Below are 21,709 nucleotides of genomic sequence, written 5' to 3'. Positions count from 1 at the left end.
GCACTGAAGAGAAGATGATTTTATGCTTTTTTTTTTTTTTTCAGTTGGAGCCTTTCAACGTTATGCATGGAAAATAATTTGGAAGGGAGAGGGAACTGTATTCAAAGTTAATTAAGGCAGCTGAGCAGCTGGGGACAAAAAGAAAGGAGAGAAAAAATAACCTGCCATTTGTGAGTCACTTACTTGCCTCTATACACCACAGCTTCTAAGAGCCACATTATCAATTGCCTCCAGTTGCGGTAGAAGGAAACCTTTCTTTTCCTTTGAGATTCATTATGTTAGAACTCAGTCCTCTTGTTTCTTGTCAGAACAAATATTAATTAAGTTGTCATTTGCACAATATCAAATCCCAAAAGCCAAAGAAAAGACGTGAAGATGTGTATTTTGATGTCCCTCAAGCTAACAACAGCAGATAATAATTCAGTTAATTCAATGCATCTAATCAGAGCTAGGTAAAAGAAAATAAAAAGGCAACAAACATCTGTGCTACAGAATTCTGTAGATTTTTTTCCATCATACATTGGAGCTGGAGACTTTACTTATGTAAGGAACAGAGTGAAGTGTTTATTTAGGGTAAAGTGTTGTTAAGAGGTATTTTGAGAGCTCTTACTGAATACTGAACAACACACACAAATCCAAAAAGCTGCTACATAATGTAATTCCCAATAAAAATATATACCCAGCAGGCTTCGTATGTATTATTCACATCAAGCCAGCAAAACAAGAGGATTTATTTAACTGTGGCTTTGATTCTGCCAAACCTAGAGAAGTCCAGCGATGGTTTCTGGCACTGTCCATGCTATAAATACATCCCTGCAGAGCTAGCCTTCAATCTGATCAATCCTGTCTCTCTGAAGCATGGAGAAGTGTCACGGACTTGTACTAAACCTGTTTAGTTCATCTTTCCAGCACTTGTTTTTCTGCCACAAAAAGGAATCTCCTCCAGAAAGCAGATAATTCTGTCCTTTTTGTTTATCTTTGTGTCCTTTGTCTTCCTTTCTCTGAATTTATCTCTACTTTCTTCTTATAGTAGTTCCCATGGCCTCAGTCTGCTGTAAATCATGGTTCATAATTATCTCTGAAAAACATACATGCATGAGTAGCTACCAAGAATAGCTTATTTGTTTGTTGTAATTACAAAACTCATGCAAGGGACTAGCACTGTCAGTACTACAGAATGATGGTTGTGAGGAAGGCCTCCCTGGCGATAAGCAACATTTTCCATGTTCCTGTGAAAGGAAACAAAGGCGCCTGCTGACTTCTATTTATCACTGCAGACAGTTTTGAGTAACTGCTTGGGTTTTTTGCTAAGAAGGAAATGTCTTACTCAAAGCACTGTATTTGTCATTTCTCTGGGTTTTGGAGCAGTAGTAAATGCATTCTTTTACATTTATTTTGTCCACGGCAAGAGCAAATATTAGATTCCGTGAAGGTATGAAGTAACATGATCACCAGTTGAGAATCTGGTGGCAAACATACAGGTTTTACGCCTGTGTTGTAACAGACCCACTGTTATCTCTCAAGTGAACTATCAAGTATGGCATTTGAGAGCTGATGTGACTCTGGGCAGCCTGGTCTAATGGCTGGTAACCCTGCACACAAGTGTGGGGGTTGAAACTAGATGATCATTGTGGTCCTTTTCAACCCAGGCCATTCTATGATTTCAGAGGATGCTATTTATGGAGGGGAGCACACAAGGGAGCATTTATGTGCAGTATTGGATAGTCAGCTTTAGGACACAGAACTGCATACTGAGAACAACAGTTGATTGTGTTGTTTAACTGGCCTCATACCTAGCTTAGCATGGGGGAAAAGCATGCTTCCTTCTAGACAGACATATGCATCCACATGACCAGATGTTGAATGACACATGTTGTGTTAAAAGGGCATTCTTGGCCCTTGACTGCTGCTCATTCAGTTGGAAAGAAAAAAGAAAAAAAGAGAGAGAATACAAAAATTTGATAGCAAAGCTATTTTATACAGCATAGTTTAAATATAAAGAAAAGATGTACAAGAAGACTATATAATATATCCCTATAAAAATTAAATAGGCATTCTTATCATCCTCTTGAAATATGCAATAGCTAAATTTTAATTATGCAGTAGCTGTAGTTAAAATCCATATAATTTTTACATTTCACCTAATGTTCCCATGTGTTCTGCAGTATGAGTAAGTACTACAAATATTCCATGCTTAGTGTAGGAAATACTACAAAAAAAAAAAAAAATCATGTGCAAAGGTTAGCTATACAGATTCAAACTGTGACAAAACTGTCTTATGATACAGGCTCAGAATTCATTATGGGTGTTATCAAATAGCGTTTTAGACAACATTTTTGTCAGAAACTCAGGTTCTTCTTTCTAATATGATAACAGCTCCTGCTTGAGTTACAAAAAAATAATGTACAAAAGCTTCACATGACATCTCTCAGCAATAAGTTGCCTGGTTGTCTACAGTAAATGGGATTACTCACTAGCAACAAAACTATGACCTGGTATGAATGCATGCAACTTTGCTTGCCACTTATTTACACCACCTAAGGATTTGTAATTTATAACACATGTACAATTTGCTTGCAGTGGCTAGAATTCATGAGGGCTGAGTTCCCTATTGCCAGATGGTATAGTCTGGTCGCACACCCTGGAAATCATTGACAGTGAAGGACCGTGATCGTCTCCTAAGAGTGGGACGACCAGGATTTCTCCCCTTAACCAAATTCGAATAAAGATCAGATCTTAGGAAGCGTGGATAGCTGTCTTGCTCCATCAGCCTGTAGACTGTGGTTTGTGCTGCATCAAAGGTGGTAATGACGGGCTGCTCAATATTCTGACTTGTAACTTCTTTGGTTTTAAAGTCCAAATTCACCTGGAGAATGAGGAAAAGTGTACTTATTTAACGTGCATTAACACAATTCTTTCATTGTCCGTAGCAAAGATATTGTACATTGGTGAAAGAGTTTTCTGATAAAAAGGACTTTCAATCCTGTATATTACTCAAGATTAATGCCATAGAATTAGAGTATTCCTTTTCAGTTATGGCTGCCAGAAAGTCTACATAAATGTGTCACTGGTACACTGAAGAACTGATAAAATATCAGTTAAGATACAACCAACACATTTTGATGTGGTAGTATCTGATTAAAAGTAACTCACTATCAGCAATCTTGGAATAGTTGCTGCTGCCGAGTTTTGCATCACCAACCTAAGGCTGAACTCCTTCCTTTTTCATTTAAGAGACACATAGAACTTTGTCTCCTTAGAATGCAGTAGTGTATATTAAAGATTTCTAGATGCTGTATGGGGTTTTGATGGCAGGAGGGTGAGAAAATTCTAAGCATTAAAATATTAAAATAATTTTAGTGAGTTTCTGGAGGCTTTAGAGATGTGGAAAGCACATCAAAATGATCATTTATTCCATGCACTGGTGCATTCTTCCTGGGAAGATCTCACACAGAAATCATAGAATCATAGAGTCATAGAATGGCTTGGGTTGGAAGAGACCTCAAGGATCACCAAGCTCCAACTCCTCTGCTGCAGGCAGGGCGGCCAGCCACCATATCCAATACTAGATCAGGCTGCCCAGGGCTCCATCATTAGGTTACTCTTGGTCAAAGTATGACTTCCATGCTCTGTCCCCTCCCCAGCTTTCTTCCTGCTCCCCCTTTTGTTTGTCATTCTCAGGGCATGACAATATCAGGGCTCAGTGTCCTACCATAATTGCTCACAGATTATTTAGCAATGATAAGTTCCGGCTCAAATAATTAGAGAATCTTAGAATGGCTTGGGTTGGAAGGGAGCTTAAAGATCATCCAGTTCCAACACCCTGCCATGAGCATGGCTGCCAACCACTAGACCAAATTATGGGTTTTTCTTTTTAAGTAAGGTCCACCCACTGAGATGCTGCAGGAGAAGGAGTAAAAAAGACTGTAAGTTTTGAAAGTGGCACTAGTAAGCCAGGCCCCTGTCAAAAGTGGATCTGAATGTTATATAAAGTCTGTGAGAATTATGGGTGGAGATTGCACCATTTTGTAATCCTTCTCTTAAAATAAGAATTACACTTATTTCACCTTTGTTACAGGGAAGTAGCTGTTGGAGTTTAACTTCTGCTCTTCTAGCAAGTTTAAAAAAAAATACAAGGGAAAGGGAGAATTGGCAAGTGCCATATTTCAGCTCAACCTTGACAGAATTAGAGGAAAATGTAAGTCCAGAATACCTACTGAGGAGGCTGAGCTTGATTTCAGTAAGAGCTCATCATCTCCTTCCCAAGTAGGCAAAAAGAAAAAAAAATATAAAGTGTTCTTTTTGCTCATTTACAGTATGATTCCTTCATAACACATTTCAGAAAAATGAAGAATTGCAAATATTAAGACTTTTTGCACTACTATAGTAATAAAAAAAGCCCTTCATGTTAATTAGTATTGACATAGCAACTTGTTTTTATCTGTGTGCTGTCAGTAACATAGCAAGAACGCTCAGCCAGAGCTTAGAGGATGGAGAACATTAATCACGAAAAATCTTTGCTTAGAACATTATCACTATCATTTAAGGAATATGTTTAATTTAGTAAATTCTTCTAGCCTCTTTCAGTCTTTTGGCTTATTTAAAACAAAAGCTTCTGGGTCTGTAATCATTTGACAAATAGTTTAAGAGAATGGGAGAATTATTCTGTTGTTCTGGAAGCAGCATTGACTACAGACAGATAATACTTCTTCAAAAATGCTAGCTGATATGTTTCATGGCAGCATTAACATTTATCATTGCTATTTTTCACTAAATTAACTGTGTGTATATATATATGTGCATATATATCCTGGCTTTGTAGACCAACAGGAATCTTTGATTCCCGTGATCTAATATTCAAACTCAGAGTTGTATACTTAGAAGAGCAATAAGCAGTGGGTTTTGTAAGGAGCCTGGAGATGAATAAACTAAGCAATTACTTCCAGGCTTCCTTCCAAAGCTTTGACATGTAAGACATGTACAGTCTCCTTAAGTCAGTCACAGCACAATTAATGGTTGTTACTGTTTCTGGACACACACTTCTTAAAAGCAGATTTCATCAGATGCAGTTGTGGAAAACACTGTGTACGCTGAAGAATGTTTTTACTGTACCTCTTTTGGAGCATCTTTCCGTATGAATGTTTCATAAATGGTCTTAGCTTTTGGGAAAAGTTCGTTTGTAGTTTTACTCTTCTTGTAATCCTCACAAGCTATCCAGAACTCAATGTTCTCCTCACTGAACTCCGTTTTCAGAAATCTTGTGAAGGCATCCAATCCATCTACAGAAGGGAATATTGAATTGTGTTAAATGAATATATATATATATATCTCCTTATCAGACAGTTAATATCTTCAGGCAGTCTAAGCAAAGTCACAGAACGGGTTGTGCTCCCTTTAAATTACATTGCATCACAGATCATTATTTTAAATTGCATAAAGGCTTTAAAATAAGTGCATGCTGTAACTCCCATGACAGAATTCTCATTATTGATTACCAAGACCTTAAGAATGTATAAATGGAAGCAATCAAATCATCTGTATGTATCTGGAAGTGATGGAATTTGCTAAATATCAGATTGAATTAGGTTAACCCAAATGCAATGAGAATGTCTGCCCACTGCAGCTGGATTATATGTGTGTCCCTCCAGAATGGAAGGACGATGACATATGTGCATTTGATACCTATGTAAGCAATGGGCCATTTCACATAATGGCCATCTTGGATCCTATTACTGTTTTTGGGCCCCTCACTGCAAGAAAGATATTGAGGCCATGGAACGTGTTCAAAGGAGGGCAACAAAGCTGGTGAGGGGTCTGGAACACAGGCCATATGAGGAGAGGCTGAAGGAGCTGGGAATGTTCAGCCTGGAGAAGAGGAGGCTCGGGGGAGACCTCATTGCTCTCTATAACTTCCTGAAGGGAGGTTGTAGTGAGCTGGGGGTCGGCCTCTTCTCTCGTGTCATTAGTGATAGGACCAGGGGGAATGGCTTCAAGCTACGGCAGGGGAGATTCAGGCTGGACATGAGGAAGTATTACTTTTCAGAAAGGGTGGTCAGGCACTGGAATGGATGCCCAGGGAGGTGGGGGAATCACCGAGCCTGGGGGTGTTCAAGGAAAGGCTGGATGTTGTGTTGAGGGACATGGTTTAGTAGGAGCTATTGGTAATAGGTGAACGGTTGGACTGGGTGATCTTTTAGGTCTTTTCCAACCTTGGTGATTCTATGATTCTATGATTCTATGATTTAGGAACAAACTGCACCAAAACTGACAAATTTCTTAGGTCCATTGAACATGTTTTCATTTTTAAGATTTTGGTCTTGCAGTCAGGAATATTTGAACAAAATTCAAATGAAAGTGATGTAAGAAAACTTAGTCATAGCCATCATGAAGAGTCAGTTCTTTGGCCAAATGTTGCCTCCTATAGCTCTTATTATTTGTAAAGCAAATGATTGTTGCCTTGGTACACTTTGTATATTCAGTGCTGACTCAATCATTGATTCTCAAGAGTTTAAAACCACTGAGATTGTGGCTCTGGATGGATTTATCTGTATGAAAGGGAGTACTAAGGATGTGGGCCAGAAATGCTGCTCCTAAGCTAGAGACTTGATATCCCCAAACTTTTTAGATCTTCTGTAGTCCATTTAAATATCTCTTATTTTCCCAGAGTTAACAGAAGACTAAAATAATCTGGCTCCAATGTAACAATCAACATTTAAACCAACATTTAAAGGATGACTTGGCTAAACTTTTTATATGAAAATCAATACATTCCACTAAGAGCAGTGTTTCCAAAATGATCAGTTCACTCAAGTTCTGGTCTTCAAGCAAAGTCCCAATGCCAGTAAGTTGTTGACTAAGTTCAGAATGAAACTTGCAGACAATATACAAAGATACAGTATTATTTTCACGCAAACTCAGACCTTTTTTTGCTATTTTTTTTCTTGGATAAAAAATTTGCTATTTTATCTTGGATTAGAACTGAGAAGCACTTTCTTTCAAGTTCTCCTCTACTATAAGCTTATTTCAATATTATCTCTATGTCACACATGGCTAGTTATCCCTAATAGAAAAATAATGGCTATAAAACGTTTAAGAACAAAGAGGCTGTCACTTCATGAAAGATGAACTAAGAATACTGATGATAATACAAAAAAAAATTAGCCTTTATTATACAAGCTGTATAATAAGACTGGACAGGAACAACGAGATACTGGGCAGAGGCCAAATGATGGATGAGACTGCCAGCAGATTTCTAACCATTTTTTAAGACTGCCATTTGGGATTTCTGTGGTAACACAGCAGTTAGCTCATCTGAACATAGCTCTTCTTTTTGACAATACTAAAAAATGTAGTCTAGAAAAGATAAGATTGCCTTCTGCTAATGTGAGTGAATGATGTTCTAAATAATTGAGATGAGCATGCCACTATTATAATGGATTTTTCCAAGAGTCTGATTAGAATTCATACAGCAGAAAAGCATTTTATTCATTACAGAACAACTTAATTACCTTTGGCTGCCTTTTACTAGTTACTGCAGAAACTCTTCACTTCCTATCACTTTGTCCAATAAAATACCAAGCTTAGAAGTTATTTTCAACTACTTTCAGTAGATGACAGCATGCTGTAGCCTAAGCACATGAGCAGAGCAGGAACACATGCTGCTATAAATGACCCAACGTACCTAATTTAGGTAACTGACAGATCTATTTAAGTGCACAACTGCGTTTTGTAATTTTCCATCAATTTTCCACCAGCACAGTCTTCAGGAAGAGAAGAAACGAGTACTAACCTTTTTGGGAAAGCAGTTTGTCAAAAGATTTGCCCCATTTCATTGCTTCTTCAGGAGACACACTGCTTAAGAAACAAAATATGGTTATGTGGAGCTGTGCATGCTGTGTATTCATCAAGTTATTTTGATATGCTATCAATTGCTATTATTGCTCTGGGCCATTTCACAAAGTGATAAGATTCTGTTGCCTTAGGAGCTCTATTACAGACTTCAGAAACGTAGAGTGTAACTTTTTTTGACTCTTTCTGAAGAGTTGCCTTTTTTTTTTTTTACCTTTAAAAAATAAAAGATCGGAGCAGAGATTTTTTCTTCTAATGTTTATGTTGTGCTTCTGTGAGGAATCTTTGAGGAAATAGAGGTGATGCAGTATGGCAAAACTCACAAGGGAAGCAGGTCAGTCACCTGGTTAGTTAGTAAAAATACTCTTGTAGAGATGTGGTTCTGAGGCTGCATTACCACAGCCTATTTGTGATGAAGTACGGGAAGTTCAATAGGCTGTAGACGAAGCTGCAGTGGTATGGTTTAGCTGATAGTTTTCTGGGGTATAAGCACTTACAGTCTGGTTTGTTCACCACAGACATGTTTAAATGTCACGTTATTCTGAGGTGCTGCACTCAATTCACAAAACTCCACATATTCTTCATCATCTGTGCCAAGTTAGATGTATTTCTCAATTATTTCCAATATTCTGTCTTAGAGAAATATACAGGTAGGAAAAAAATATTCATATTCTTCCAAATAAAAATTTCTTTGTTTTTGTGCTGTATCGGTTATCCCTATACATACACACACAGGAATTGGCACAAGGCTGGCATTAACTTTACCATGCTAGGACTATGCCTTAGTTCTAAGTCTGAAGAATGAGTATTAACGTTTAGAACCATTTTCATTTGGTGACATAGCATTGTACTCTGAGAGTGGGAATGTCCTCATTTAAGCAGCTTGTCCAGGGTTAGTTGATAGTGGAGCTGAGAACCAGAAGAACTTGTTCTGCATTGAACACTTTTGGAAAAGATGCCTCTTTCCTGCCCCAGGCTCACATTTTTCTGCTGCCTGATTTACATAGCTTGGGTTCCCTTGGCAAAATCTGTAGTCACATGAATTTTAGACGAAGGGAAATTCCAATGACTATGAGAGGGAATTTAAGCCAGTAATGCTCTCAGTTTTGTATAAAAAGTAAAAGGAGGATTTTTATTTTATACTTTTACAGGTGTCATGTGTCTCCTAGCTGAAGTCATTGCTTATAGGAATGAAATTCTTAGCTAGGGAGAGACAAACAGTTCTCAAGGCGTACAAATAATGGAGAACTGAAATGTGAAAAATGAATGTAGGCCAATAAAGCAGGGGAATTCTGGATTCAGGGAAAGCGAGACCTCACTCCCTCACAGAGTTTTTAATTATGGGAAGTACAAAGAGTGCAGTTCTCTGAACTGTGTGTGCTTGTACATCTGGGAATAATGGGTTACTGCAGCCACAGAAATGAATTTGGTAATGGTGAAAGATAAACCCTGGCAGCTTCAGAGCACATACACAGTCCAGTAGTGCACAGAATGCTGGAGAAGTTCTTTGCTGGAAGCTCCTAGTGTGATTTCTTCATTTTCTTTCAGAAAGAAGCAGCTTCACAGATCCCTAAGACATTGCCATTCCAGGGAGTGCTGCTGTAACAAAGAGAAACCAGAACCTGGGTGTGAAATACCCAGCAGTACTCAGCCACCTAAATAAGAATGAGCACTGAAAAGGTGTCGTCTGCCTACAGGTGGCATGGAGGCTGTGCTTTCTCCTTTTAGGTACAATCTTAGCACAGTTTTATGTGTCTGGAACTGAGGAACTGAAAAAGGTTGTTTGCAACACTCCTTTATCTTTGTTCATAGCTTCAAGATCTTTCAAGTGAACTGTAGAACCACTGAATTAAGCAGAGCAGCACAACAAGTTGGGGGGAGTAGGAGGGAAGAGAGGTTGAGGGAAGCAATGAAATCCTCCCCTGGGAGTATGGAGAGGAAAGTCTTTCAGATCATGAGTACTGCTATCATTTGGATAGCCACGATATTTATTTACACATATGAGACAGCATTCTGGTCAAAGCAGTAGATGTTGGCCCCTAAAGCAGTAATTGCTTGAACAACATTAACAAGACTTAAAAATGAGATAGGAATATCTGAAGTGTTCTGCAGTGGACAGAAAGGAGCTACTAATTTATTAGGCCTTCGAGTTGCAGTACTTCTGCAGTACTTTTCACTCAAGACCTGTCAGTGTAATTCTTTGTGTATCTCTGAGATTCTGGTGTCCTGGTGAGGTCAAGAACTAAGTCGTCACTGAATTTAACAAAAATAGTATTTCACTCTACATCTTTATGGGAAATAGTGTCATAGGGACAATATTACAGCAGTGTTTAAACATCAGTATTTGAATTTGGGAGACAAGACAGTGTTTTGTCAATACTGCAATTATCAAGGAACTATATATCCAGTATTTGAGATGCATCCAGAATTCTTTGGAAAATCTGTTTTCTCAGGAGCTATATGATTTCCTTCTAAACAGTAATTTTTAACCTCCATTTCTGAGTAAATGCTTGCTAGAGACAACAAGTGGACTAAGAAAAATACTGTTGGCATGAGTAAAGATTTTTATATATATGCACATGTGGGCTATAATCTGCTCTTAGTGGTGTGAAAACACTACTGGTGAGTTCTTTTGTTCTATGCCAGATAATTCTATACTATTTGTATGCTTGAGTTAGATAGCCAACTTTAAATGAAACAGATTTTGAAAGTATTACTCTCTGCCAAGTCTGAATGCACACACGCATACACAGGAAATGTTCTGGGTCACACTGAAACTTCCTAGAAGAAATCCCTATCATCTCTGCCTTTTATAATGCCTACCTTGATGCTTTTGTCAAGTCTGTCGGTTTACCAAGATGTTCAGCTTCGTGTAATTCCGATTTCTGCAGAAGAAGGCTCAGTCTGTTTCTCTTCTGCTTTGCTCTACAACAGAGTTCAAGTAGCTTTTAAATCAACTTTGTTAAAAGGTTTTTTCCAGGCATTTCTTTGACTAATGTCTCTGCCTCTGCACCACAGGTCCACAAAGGTTCACTTACACTAGTATTTCTAACACTTCTCCTGTTTATATTATTCACATTAATGAATTTCTTTTTCAGATATTAACATGAATTGCATATGAAGCACTAGCAAACAGAAGTGGGAATCTTTTCTTTTTCAATGCGTTTTCCATGAATTTTGAAGGAGAAGGGTGAAATTTCATATTAGGAACATGAGCACAGTTCAAGAGCACGTGAAACAGTTGGTTCAGCATCTTCTACTTTTAATGTTCTGCAAAGAAAAAAGGAAGCAGTGCTTCCTCACACTTGCAAAAATACAAAGAATATTTTCCAGATCATATTTAGGGTTTAAAAAGCATTTTTCAGAGCTTTGTGAAGCCTGCCTTTCTTATTTACTTAGTTTATTTATTTGTTTTTTGTACCTAAAAACTATTTCCTTGATGAATGAATATTTCATGTCTACAATTCCCAGGCTTGCAGTTCACCAATTTTCACACACACTGGTCAAAACGAGAAAGATCTGCGCCCTAAATTCACACCCACGAGCTATGTTGGAAGAATCCTCTGAGTAAACAACACTCAAACTGTCAGCATGACCTTAAAACTTACCCGGGCTTGCTTGCTTTATTTGGCTCTTCTTTAACTGTTGATTTCATGACTTTGTAATAGGATTTATCCTTCGAAGCAGAAATGTTCAGTTGAGGGAACAAAAGAAGTGGGTTCTCCATCTTCTAACAAAGTGTCCCAATTTTACAGAACGCTTCTCTAAGTTCCTTACAGCGGTTTCATCTCTATTCGCGGTGCATTCAGCAAGGCGTGTTCTCGGGCTGGGTTCCCCCAATTGGCTGTAGAACAGTTTCCAGAGCAGGTTGTGGGAAGGAGGAGGTTTGCCACCTTAGCTGTCAGTGCAGCTGCAGGCACGCAGGACTTTAAGTAGAGTTCTGCTTTTACAGTCGTCATTTAAGGAAGTGAGATTACAACTTTGCAAAATGGCCGTTGCTCTTACGGACAAACGCAGCTTTTAGCAGAGCGACTCCTGGTTCTGTGCTCGTGGCACTCCACGTCCTGGAATAATTAGGAGATGCCACCATCTTCTCCCAAAAGCGTGTAAAAAGTACGTATAGCTCCTCTAAAATGAACTTCAGTGAGAATCACTTTGTAGTACAAAATGGATAACGTTACCCCTAAGCTCCTAGAAGAACTTCCAGCTGACCTTAAATTGCCTTCTGCAATCTCAGATGCCATATGCTGAACACAGTTAGCTCTACCTACAACATGCTAACTGGAATCTCAGCATTTCTGAGGCTACAAGAGCCTGATGACGCAGTAGTTGATAAAATATTTTTGTAAGCAGAAATTTGGTATTTTGCACCATTTTTCAAAAGTATTGAACACCTACTTCTAGTTTCAACCTTGTCCACTTACAGCTTCTCATTTATCTTTTGTATCTATGGCTTTATTTTCACTTACAGTCCCCCAGCCTGGATAAAAACTCTTTCAATACACACACACACAAAGTGATTTCTTCTCATTTTGATACTGAATAACCAAAAATTTCTTACTCCAATTTGCATAACCTAAATGTGCTAATTTCTTAGGCTAATTGTCACAAATTAGCTCTTAATGTACAAGCTCGTTCTTGGTTAAATTTCTCATTCCAGTAGAATTTGTGTTGGAGATGCCACAGGAATAATAAATTTACCAAAGAAACCACTGTTAGTTGAACAAGAGGTTGGAAAAGAGCAACTGGCATGATGGTCCCAAAGAAAGTCTCCTTGCTATAGCTAAGTGATACCGCAGTTCATTGAGTCTTCCTCTTCTTAACACCAGTGACTCACTCTGATAATTCAGATAAGATACCTGGCCTTGAGGAGAAGGCATGACCTCAACCCCTTCCCACAGTGTTGGCTAGTTCTGTGCACTCACTGACATTCTGCTGAGTTCAGGTCCTACCATGGCCCCTTCCTTGTGGCTGCAGGGCTGAGGAGGAGGGGAAGTACTCAGAGTCCAAGGAATTTAAAAAAATTTTGCTGCTACTCCAAATTCCTGGAATAGAACGTCTCCCTCTCTATATGTATATACTGATTTTTTATTTTATTTTTTTATTTTTTTGAAAAAGGAACAGATAAAAAGTACTCCATATTACCTCTGTGACACACATTTTAAAATCAGACTGAATGGAAAATCTTCAGGGCAAAACTGCTTTTTGTAACCTGAGCACCTTTGAGAAGAAGGGCTATGGTTTTAAACATTTTCAGTTTCAGAGTAGGCTTATGTATCATATCCTGCCTATTGAGATTTCTTTAACCATAGCTTTCTTTAATAATATATTCTGCCTTTTACCAGTAAGTAAAAAATAAACAAAGAACGCATTATTTTATTTTACTGCTCCTTAACAGAGATGGTCATATGAAATCTTTGTTCTCAGCTTTTACAGCTCTGTAATGCTAAGTGCTGATCTGTCAGTGCATGCCTGAAAGCCTTGTCCAGTCCACTCTTACATGCCCCCAAAAGCAAACGATGTTTCTTGAAATAAGACTGTACCATAGTGTGAAAGTGGTATCAGTCCAAATGCAGCATCTCCTGAGAATTCAGTTGGACATTTTGAAAGAAAATACAGAATCACTACAATCAATCTTTCTCTTTTTTTAAAAATTTTTCCATTTAAAGAAAGCTAATATTAAACCCTGTCCCTGAAGTAGCCAAATGACATTAAAGTCAGCCTGCGTTTTGTCAGCGATGGTGCTGGTGCTAATAAGCATCTCTGTTTTGCACTGCAGGCTGCAGTTGTTATAGCAACGGTATTAATGACCCTGTAAATGCTTCTGGGATGGTTTATATACTGCCAGATGATGAGCTAGAAAAGCGAGTACGTTATTTTAAGCCAGAAAAAACAGACCCCGAATATGATGTTGATGACATGACTTCAGCCTAAAAAGCTCTGAAGAAATTCGGGCTGAGAACTGATGTCTTAATTAGCAACCATTTTTCTGACCTCTGAAATATATTTACAAAGCTTTCACAGATAATTGAATAGAATATGCATTTTCAGAAGTACCTTTACTTGACACAAACAGCAAAATAGACTAGATCACAAAGTGCAAGATGGGAAGCACTGATCTCTTTGGGCCTATTCCTCAGCTGATATGTCTCTGCACAGACTGCTGTCAGGGTTTGGTAGGGATCCAGCTCAGCTTGTGATTAAGTCACGCTTGAGTTAGGTAGAACTTAGAACTGCTCTCTGTGAGAGAAATATTGACTGATAGCATTAGCTATAGAGACTTTGTATTATACACTGGATATATAATTATTTTTTTTTTTTGTAAAGGTGAGCTCTGAATAATTCAGATTTTCATGTTAGCTGAAAACAAGTGAAGTCCTAACTGAGCTCAGCTGAGCGCTGGGAGCTAGAGCACAACCAGAAGTGCTTCTTTCTAAGCGACATCTTTCTTCAAACATATTTTATTGCTGGCCTGGCATGTGTAAACCTTGCCACCTTCACATCCACGCTTGTGTTCCAGTATTGCCCAGGCTTCTCCAAAACCAAGTTCTGCCATCATTCTTACTCAACCTTCTTCCACCAGCTGTATGCTCTCTGTGGGGTTAGGTTTATTTTCTGCTGAAGGGAAGTGATACCCATCTCTATGCCAAGAAAAAAAAAAACAACAATGTCCTTACAATCCTGTAAAGAGTAAGCACAACACAGATCTTCTCTGAAGGGCTGTGAAAACGTGCTTCCACATTTCTCCTTATTGCTATGGTATTTAAAGAATGGAAAATGAAAAGTACATGTTTTGGATGAATTACTATTTGAAAAATAATTCTGCGACTCCTCTGAAACACCTCAACTTTTACCACGCATCAATATTTATTGACTACCTGTTATTGGAAACTGTAATTGGAACTACAATTTAATAACATTCTGATCTGATATATTGTTATTTTGAACCAATACCAGAGGGAAAGAACTTCATTGTATGCCTCAAGTAGAGGAGCTTGCAGTTTGCTACTTCTGTGAATGTCTTCATTGGTGTGCCTAAAAGATTCATCACGATGTCGGAATTTGGCATGTGAGATACTTCCGAGTCAGTGGAAGAGAACCATTACATCTACGCATAGTTCACATTGCAAAACCTCTTGCTGCTGCTGTTTAAAAGGAAGGAAACACAATTGCATTGCTGTAGATATGCATCACAAACACAAACACAATGCTTTGCACGTGTGCGAAAGGAGTGTCCAAAGAATTTTGTAAGGCATCTGCGATGAAAAATCAAACTCGATGCTGGCTTGGGAACCTCTGTCATTTCAGCACAACTTCTGCTGTGAAAAATGTTCTCATCTGCACTGTGCTAAATTTATTATTTCGTCTCTTGAAAGGTCAAAATAAGAAAGTGAGTCTGCAAAGTTCTCAGCAGCATTCATTTCCTGCCTGCCCCGTGGCTCTACGGCCTGCATCTCTGATTAGGTCTATTTACATAGTGCATACATCACTGTCACAATTAATCTGCAGGAAGCTGGTTTCCCAGCCGAACCGCTCCGTGTTTACAACTGGCTTTCCACAAGTGTATTGCAGTGACATCAGTGCTCATCAGACAATCGTGTTTTAATTCTGGAAGCGCTCACCTTGGACGCTCTTACACATTTTAAAGTGTTTTCTTCCTGCTGTGTATCCACAGGAAATGTCGAAGGCGGGAATGTACTCTAAATCCTGCCCAAAGTATCTGACCGGAATTAGGTATTACTTACAGAAACCCAGATGGATTCTTGATGTGACAACCTTCTTGTTTTTTAGTGGCCTATACCAGTGGTGCAAGTGATGGCATGTACTGGGCTGAGCATTTTCTGCTCCTTCTGTGCAAGATGCAGGAAAACAGAATGAAGAAACTATGGTTTAGTAACCTTCTGCCACAAAGCAGTGAGCCCTGGTCCACAGAACATAAGTCATGAGATGAAATTCCCTACAGCAGACAAGGGAACAAAATCCTTTTTATCACACTTGAGCCCACTGTCAGTAAACTACTGTGTGGCTTAAGCACAGCCATCAGGTGTTAGAGGTTAGCGTGGAGTCATAGAATGGTTGGAGTTGGAAGGAACCCTTGAAGGCCATCTGGTCCAACCCCTCTGCACTGAGCAGGGACATTCACAGCTTCATCAGTGCTCAGAGACCATCCAGCCTGACCTTGGCTGTCTGCAGGGACGGGGCCCCCACACCTCTCTGAGCAACGTGTGCCAGTGATTTATTGGAAAAACCTTCTTCCTTATAATCAATTTAAATCTCACTGCTTTCCCACTCAGATGATTTGGGGATATCTCCAAGATACCTGCAGCACAGGTGGAACTACTAGGCCAGGCATTGTCCGTAACACAGAACTAATGAGGCTGTGAGGAGCATTTCATATTTAAACAACAGAGAAGAGAGCTGCCGCAGGGCTGGGAGAGCAGTCAAAATGGGTTCTGAAAATCATACCTTAAGTATTCAGAATGGAATGAGAAGGATGTCTAATTGCAAAGCCTCCCTTGATGGTTGCAGAGCTGCATTGTGTGCCCCATTTCTCAATATGAGTCCACACTGATACAGACACACAGACTTTTGCTTATTTAAAGCATGGCTAAGATTTTTGCAATACAAATTGTTTCTTCTTCCTAAAAGTGCGCTGTTCTGATGTCTGATTTAGCTGATGGTGCTAGGGTTTAAAAAGTAATATAGTGAATTGCTCACAGTATGTCGTAGTTATGAACAACCACTCTTCACCTTGTACTCTAGCAGCTGTATGTACTTAATGGATTCCCCATTTCCACCCTTGCTGTTGTGTCCATGGCAAATTACCTTACCACCTGGGCACTGCCTAGCTTCTAGCCCCTGTTATGGTGTGCTTCGTTATTATCATAACTTTTCTGAACGTTAATCACACCATCCCGTTAGTTCAAAATTAATTTCTAAGCCCAACCCCAATCTGGTCCTGCCTGATGGTCCTGTATTTCTGTTGTCTGAATTTCCCTGCCACATCTAGAAAAACTGTAATTGCAAAAGTAAGTTTTGCAAAGATTGCAAAGAATGCTTCCTCAAAATGGAGGACATGTGATACTTTCAGTATGCACAGCAGGAAGCAAGCTATTCCAGCCTCTCAGTTGAGGAAAAACAGGTGATCGTTTCTCAGTTTACCCTGTCAATTTGATAAACGTATTTAATAATTCTGCCATTTCTGGAGCCACCAAATCTAATAGAAATAATGTATCTGTTGCAAATTGGCCCAAATTGCCTGAGGATGAGAATTGTTAAGTCTAGAGCTCGTCTTTGTGGCATTTATGAAATAATTTCCATTCTAGTTCACAGTGGCTAAGCACTATTTTTGTAATTTGTAGCAAAGATCTGCAGACTGTTTTATTGCCTTTCCACGTGTGCCTTTCACATCCTAACTTTATACACTGTCACTGAGGCTAAGTAAGGCTTGAATTTTTAACAACTTTGCCTTCTGATGACCAGATTATCCCCAAAAGAAAGGTGAGAACAGCTGTATGGTCTCAGTGCCCACGATGCCACGCAGGGAAGGGGCAGGCAGTGTAACAGCCACAGCTGTCCCCGTGCTCCCTCTGTTGGAACAACTCTGCCATGTCCTTTCTCCTTCAGAAAATGGACACCAACAACCCTGTGTGGGTAACAGTGGTTTTGTTTGAGTCCAATTGCCCTGTGTGCAGTGTGAACCTCTGCGTGGCAGGCGCTTTCCTTCCTTTTATTTTGGTCTGGTGCTGGGCTTACCTTGTACATCCCATCAGAGGGTTTTTGTTGTGACAGCAGAAATACAGAGCAGTACACAAAAGACCTAAAATACTGCATTATTTAGTCTGGTGAATATTTTGCCAATGCACTCCAATGAGAGGAGCTGCTTTGTTTCCAGGAAAGGCTGTGGGAGAAGGGCAGCAGGCCCAGGGATGGAGAGACCCCAAAGCCACCACATTATTTGATGGGCAGGAGCATGGTGCTGTGCTGCATGCAGCCAAAGTCAAGCAGCCCCTTCTGCTGATTGAAAAGACCATGATAGCTCTGCTGGGCACTCCAGTTCCTAGTGTGCAGGCCCAACATGGCAGCCTGCATGGCTCTGCCCTAGGTGACAGCTCTCTCAAGACTCCATCTCTTGGTATTTCCTCGCTATGCAGTATTCCCATGTTTCCTGATGTTATTGCCATGCTCAGAGCTCAGGAAAAATCATTAGTATTACAGAAACCTTCTGTCCCTGCTGAGAATTGACAGAGTGCTCTTTCCTAACACCTGTCCAGCCTGCACATTTTGCTTCTGATAATGCACCTCATTTGTTTTTTGTTTCTGCTGCTTTCATGGCAGGACTGTGCAGACGTGGCAAAACACACAGATTGCTCCTGATGTTTGTACCTGGGGTCATTTTCTAGAAACTGAGTGCGTGCAGCAACCTGCATAATCTCAGCTGCAAAAAACAGATGGGCTTTGAGCTGGGGTCCTTTTATGGCTGCTGAAGAAACATGTGTCATTGCTTCATCTCTGTGATTGCTGTGCTGTGTTCATTTAGTGATGGTTATCTGAGCAGAGCTGAAAGCAAGGAGCCCTAACCCCATCCCTGGGGCAGAGCCAGGGCAGGCACTTCAAAGTAAAACACCAGGCTTGAGCCTGCAGCAAGTGGAGCAAAGTCTTTTGCACACAGTTGAGCCTCTCTATAGTCTCTCAAGCTCCTGCAAAACACACTTATTTTCAGGTAACTTCTTTGTCTGAACCTCCCGCTTATCATCACTTTGGGGCAGTTAAGATTACGCCAGGTCTTGCTTTTGCTAATCATGAGCTGCTCACATTTTAGCATTGAAGCTGTAAAATGATACAAAACAGTGCAATCAAGGGAAATCTCATGTCTTTGGGACTGGCTGTCCCGAGGTTGTGCTCAGGAAGCTGTAGTTTGCATTAACCACCATCTTCTTAGGTAGGATAGGATACTCCCCCCTTTGCTACAACACTGCATGCTTCAGCAGGCCAGCTGGCGCACTGTAAGACTGCATGTGCTAGATGTGAAATAGTCCTATGGTATGTTTATCTTGACACAGCCTGGCTCACACAGGCCTCTCTTCGATCAAGTTGCTGACAGACATGAGTCATACAAAACAAGTGGTCCTCCAGTGACCAAGGCTCGGAGCTCAGTGTTTAATTGCAGCTGGATGCCACAGAGATAGCAGGAGCGAAGGGACATGGTGTCATTTGATCTGATATTGAAAGAACAAGAAATAATGCTGTGGCTCTGCAAAGCTTTGTGTGGTCTAATTAGTCGGGGAAATGGCACTGCTAATTGGACAAAGCTGGGTGTGGTGCTGTTACAGCTGTCTTGCTGGTATCCATGGAAAGGAATCTTTCCTGACCAAAATTAACAACCTCTCAGGCCTTCCCTAGCATGCTTGGTTGAAATTTCCTTTCACTGGGACTTGACACCATCTGCTCCATAGAAAGGGTGTACAGCAAATGTTGAAGCTATCATTGCTTTGTGTTGGACTAGATGGGCCCTGGCTCCCTTACAGCCTTGGGGACTGTGACTCTGAACTCACTGCAGGGTTTGAGAAACTTCCCCAGCACAAACAAGTCATTGAGTTGTCTTCAGTGAGCCAGAAACTTGCAAAGCAATAAATGGCTCAAATCTCATTGATCTTTGTCTCAATCCAGCATAGCAACTTTGGGAATCATACCCTGGATTTCTCATCAGGCTGCACTGGGAGCTGCAGGTCCTTGGTAAGAGGACTTGGGGGGAAGTACCTGTCTTTGCCAGGGTCAGGTGCTACATCTGCTGCTGTATCTGAGCAATTGGCAGAGGTGCATGTTTCAGGGAGCAGCTACACAGAGACTGTGTTCTGTTCTTCTTGTCAAACAGAGATCGTGGAGAGTCATTTAGCTGAAGATGGGCAGAATCAAAATATGCAACGTTTACCAAAGCAGATGTTTTGAGGCATACCAGCAGTGGGCAGTCTACACCCGTTCTAGTGTCCTCCCAATTTCCAACCAGCAACTGCACCCAGAGAGGGAAAGCATGAGATTTGCCTTGTTCTCCTGATCTCAGGTAGCAGCACGGTGGCCCATTGGTCACCAGCAGCAGAGTGGAGCCTGCTGGCCAGAGAGGAGCTGGCTCTGTTGGAAGGGAAAAGGTGAAAGAGCTTTGATTTATTTCCTGAGGCAGTTGAGACCATTTCTTCCCACTAAGTCACAGTCCTGAGCCCTTGTATTTTTCATGTTTCATTACAAGTATCTGTAATTATATGAGTGGCTTTTGAGGCCAATTAAGCCTTCATTTGGAGGCTGCTCTGGATGCTGGAAGCTCTCCATTAGTCTGGGTTTCTGCCAGGGAAAAACACTACATTGTCTTTAACAACTGCACCAGCTCCTATCTGCTTAATGTTGATTTTCCTACTAAGTTCAGCTAATACCCTTCTAATTGTGTGAGCTGGGCCTGAAGCCAGGCTGGGTGAGTTTTGCAGGCTACTTCCTCGGCTGAATCAGAGATGAGCAAATCTCTCACAAACAGTTCAGTGTGCACATGTTCAGCCCCATCTAAACAGTGGCTGTTTTTCCAAAAACTGACTCAGGCTGCATTGTGCCTCCCGTGTTGACTTCCCAAGACAAGTCATGCACAGTCATGAGCAATGGATGCTGGAGAGCACACTCATTGGAGCACTAGAGGCCTGGCACTGCACACAGCTTACACCATGAGGTACCAGAAAGCATGCAGTGCAAATCAAAGGCCAGCTCACATCTCTGCTTACGGATGAGACGCAGGCCAGGAATTGCTCTGTGGGCCATTGGAAGCAGGTGATACAGCAAAAACTGCCCAGGAGGGGCAATTCCTTCCAGAGAAGGATTGCTAACAGATTCAGTGTGGGATGCCCCCTGCAAAGTGCGGGTCACAAGAGCCTGAAAGCCAAATGGGATTTTGTCTTTTAGGACCAAAGGTAAAGGCAACATCAAAACAAAATCTGTGTCACACTGTACCAGCAGAGGGAACTTTGTCATCAGCTGGTAGTCTTGCTGAGAAATAAGAGCCATTATCAGCAGATGACTGACAGCCATTGCTAAAGGAAACCAAGGTGTACGCATTTAGTGTACGCATTCTGTGTGCACCTCTCAAGCCTTTCCTCTCAGATTCTGGCTCAAAACCACATTTGATTAACCTTAATGAAATTTAAGCAAATGCGTAGATCCATTGCTGAGTAGAGATGAAGGTAAGCACACCCAATGTCCCTTCTGCTTAAAGTGTTTGATACACAGAAAGAAAAATTTTAACAGAAAACTAGACATCGAAACAAGTCATTATTGTAGATGGTTTCCTGGTAGCATGAAGAAACAAGAGAGAGCTAGGGCTCTTTCAGAGCCAAACTGGAAACACTAATTGACTTTTACTCCCTGAGAAAGAAGATGTAGCCATGACAAATAGCTTTGTGGTTTGAATCATTAGACACTGAAGAGAGAGCTGCTAGTTAATGGGACTCTACTGGGCAGAAATGGCTGTATTAGGATTGCTGTGAACAATTTGCAAGATGTGTTTGGAGAGCAGAGGAGAAATCAACAGGTCCCCAGCTGATACCGTGTGGCCAGGCAGAAAGCAAAGAGATAAAGCAATGAAACTGGGAAGGATCAGAGAGGAACTGGCAGCACCTGATGGCTGTCCTCCTCTCTGGGGCAGGCAGCACTGTACAGTTGCACCAGGCAGCCTCACCTGCCCACAGACCAGGAGCTGTGTTTAAACTCGGGCCATGGTCCTCACTCTTCTCCTGTGCTCCCTTGTACTTAGGTCTATCTCTAAGCCCATCTCTTGCTATTTCTAACAGGCCTTTCTGGATGTCCTCTGTCCTAAAGCTGCAGATAG

The 21,709-nt window shown here is 40.6% G+C and overlaps 1 protein-coding gene across 2 annotated transcripts; it reads right to left on the bottom strand.

The window, feature by feature from the left end:
• Positions 1–539: 539 nt before the first annotated feature.
• Positions 540–11,792, bottom strand: RGS18 (regulator of G protein signaling 18). Of its 2 annotated transcripts, none has more exons than XM_042820180.1 (5): positions 11,457–11,792; positions 10,672–10,773; positions 7,790–7,854; positions 5,113–5,279; positions 540–2,866 (listed from the first exon to the last, which is right to left on the bottom strand). In XM_042820180.1, the coding sequence occupies exons 1-5, from the start codon at positions 11,573–11,575 to the stop codon at positions 2,609–2,611; spliced, it is 711 nt and encodes a 236-aa protein (XP_042676114.1). In that variant the 5' UTR covers positions 11,576–11,792; the 3' UTR covers positions 540–2,608. The 2 variants fall into 2 exon arrangements, with proteins under 2 accessions (XP_042676114.1, XP_042676115.1); XM_042820181.1 differs by having other exon boundaries at positions 7,790–7,851; positions 11,457–11,790.
• Positions 11,793–21,709: the final 9,917 nt, after the last annotated feature.

Source organism: Centrocercus urophasianus, unplaced genomic scaffold (assembly GCF_019232065.1).
Source record: "Centrocercus urophasianus isolate 14NV4802_14NV808 unplaced genomic scaffold, USGS_Curo_1.0 seq_18, whole genome shotgun sequence".
Lineage (NCBI taxonomy): Eukaryota > Metazoa > Chordata > Aves > Galliformes > Phasianidae > Centrocercus > Centrocercus urophasianus.
Note: the sequence above shows the minus strand (reverse complement) of the source record. Positions and strands in the feature narration are given on the sequence as shown.

Bases quoted from the DNA above. Each gene is read 5' to 3' on its own strand.
- RGS18 (XM_042820180.1), bottom strand. From the start codon at position 11,575: ATGGAGAACCCACTTCTTTTGTTCCCTCAACTGAACATTTCTGCTTCG. The intron at 10,774-11,456 runs GTAAGTTTTAAG...ACTCTGTTGTAG, and splicing joins AATAAAGCAAGCAAGCCCGG to AGCAAAGCAGAAGAGAAACA. The intron at 5,280-7,789 runs GTTAGTACTCGT...TCCCTTCTGTAG, and splicing joins CAAACTGCTTTCCCAAAAAG to ATGGATTGGATGCCTTCACA.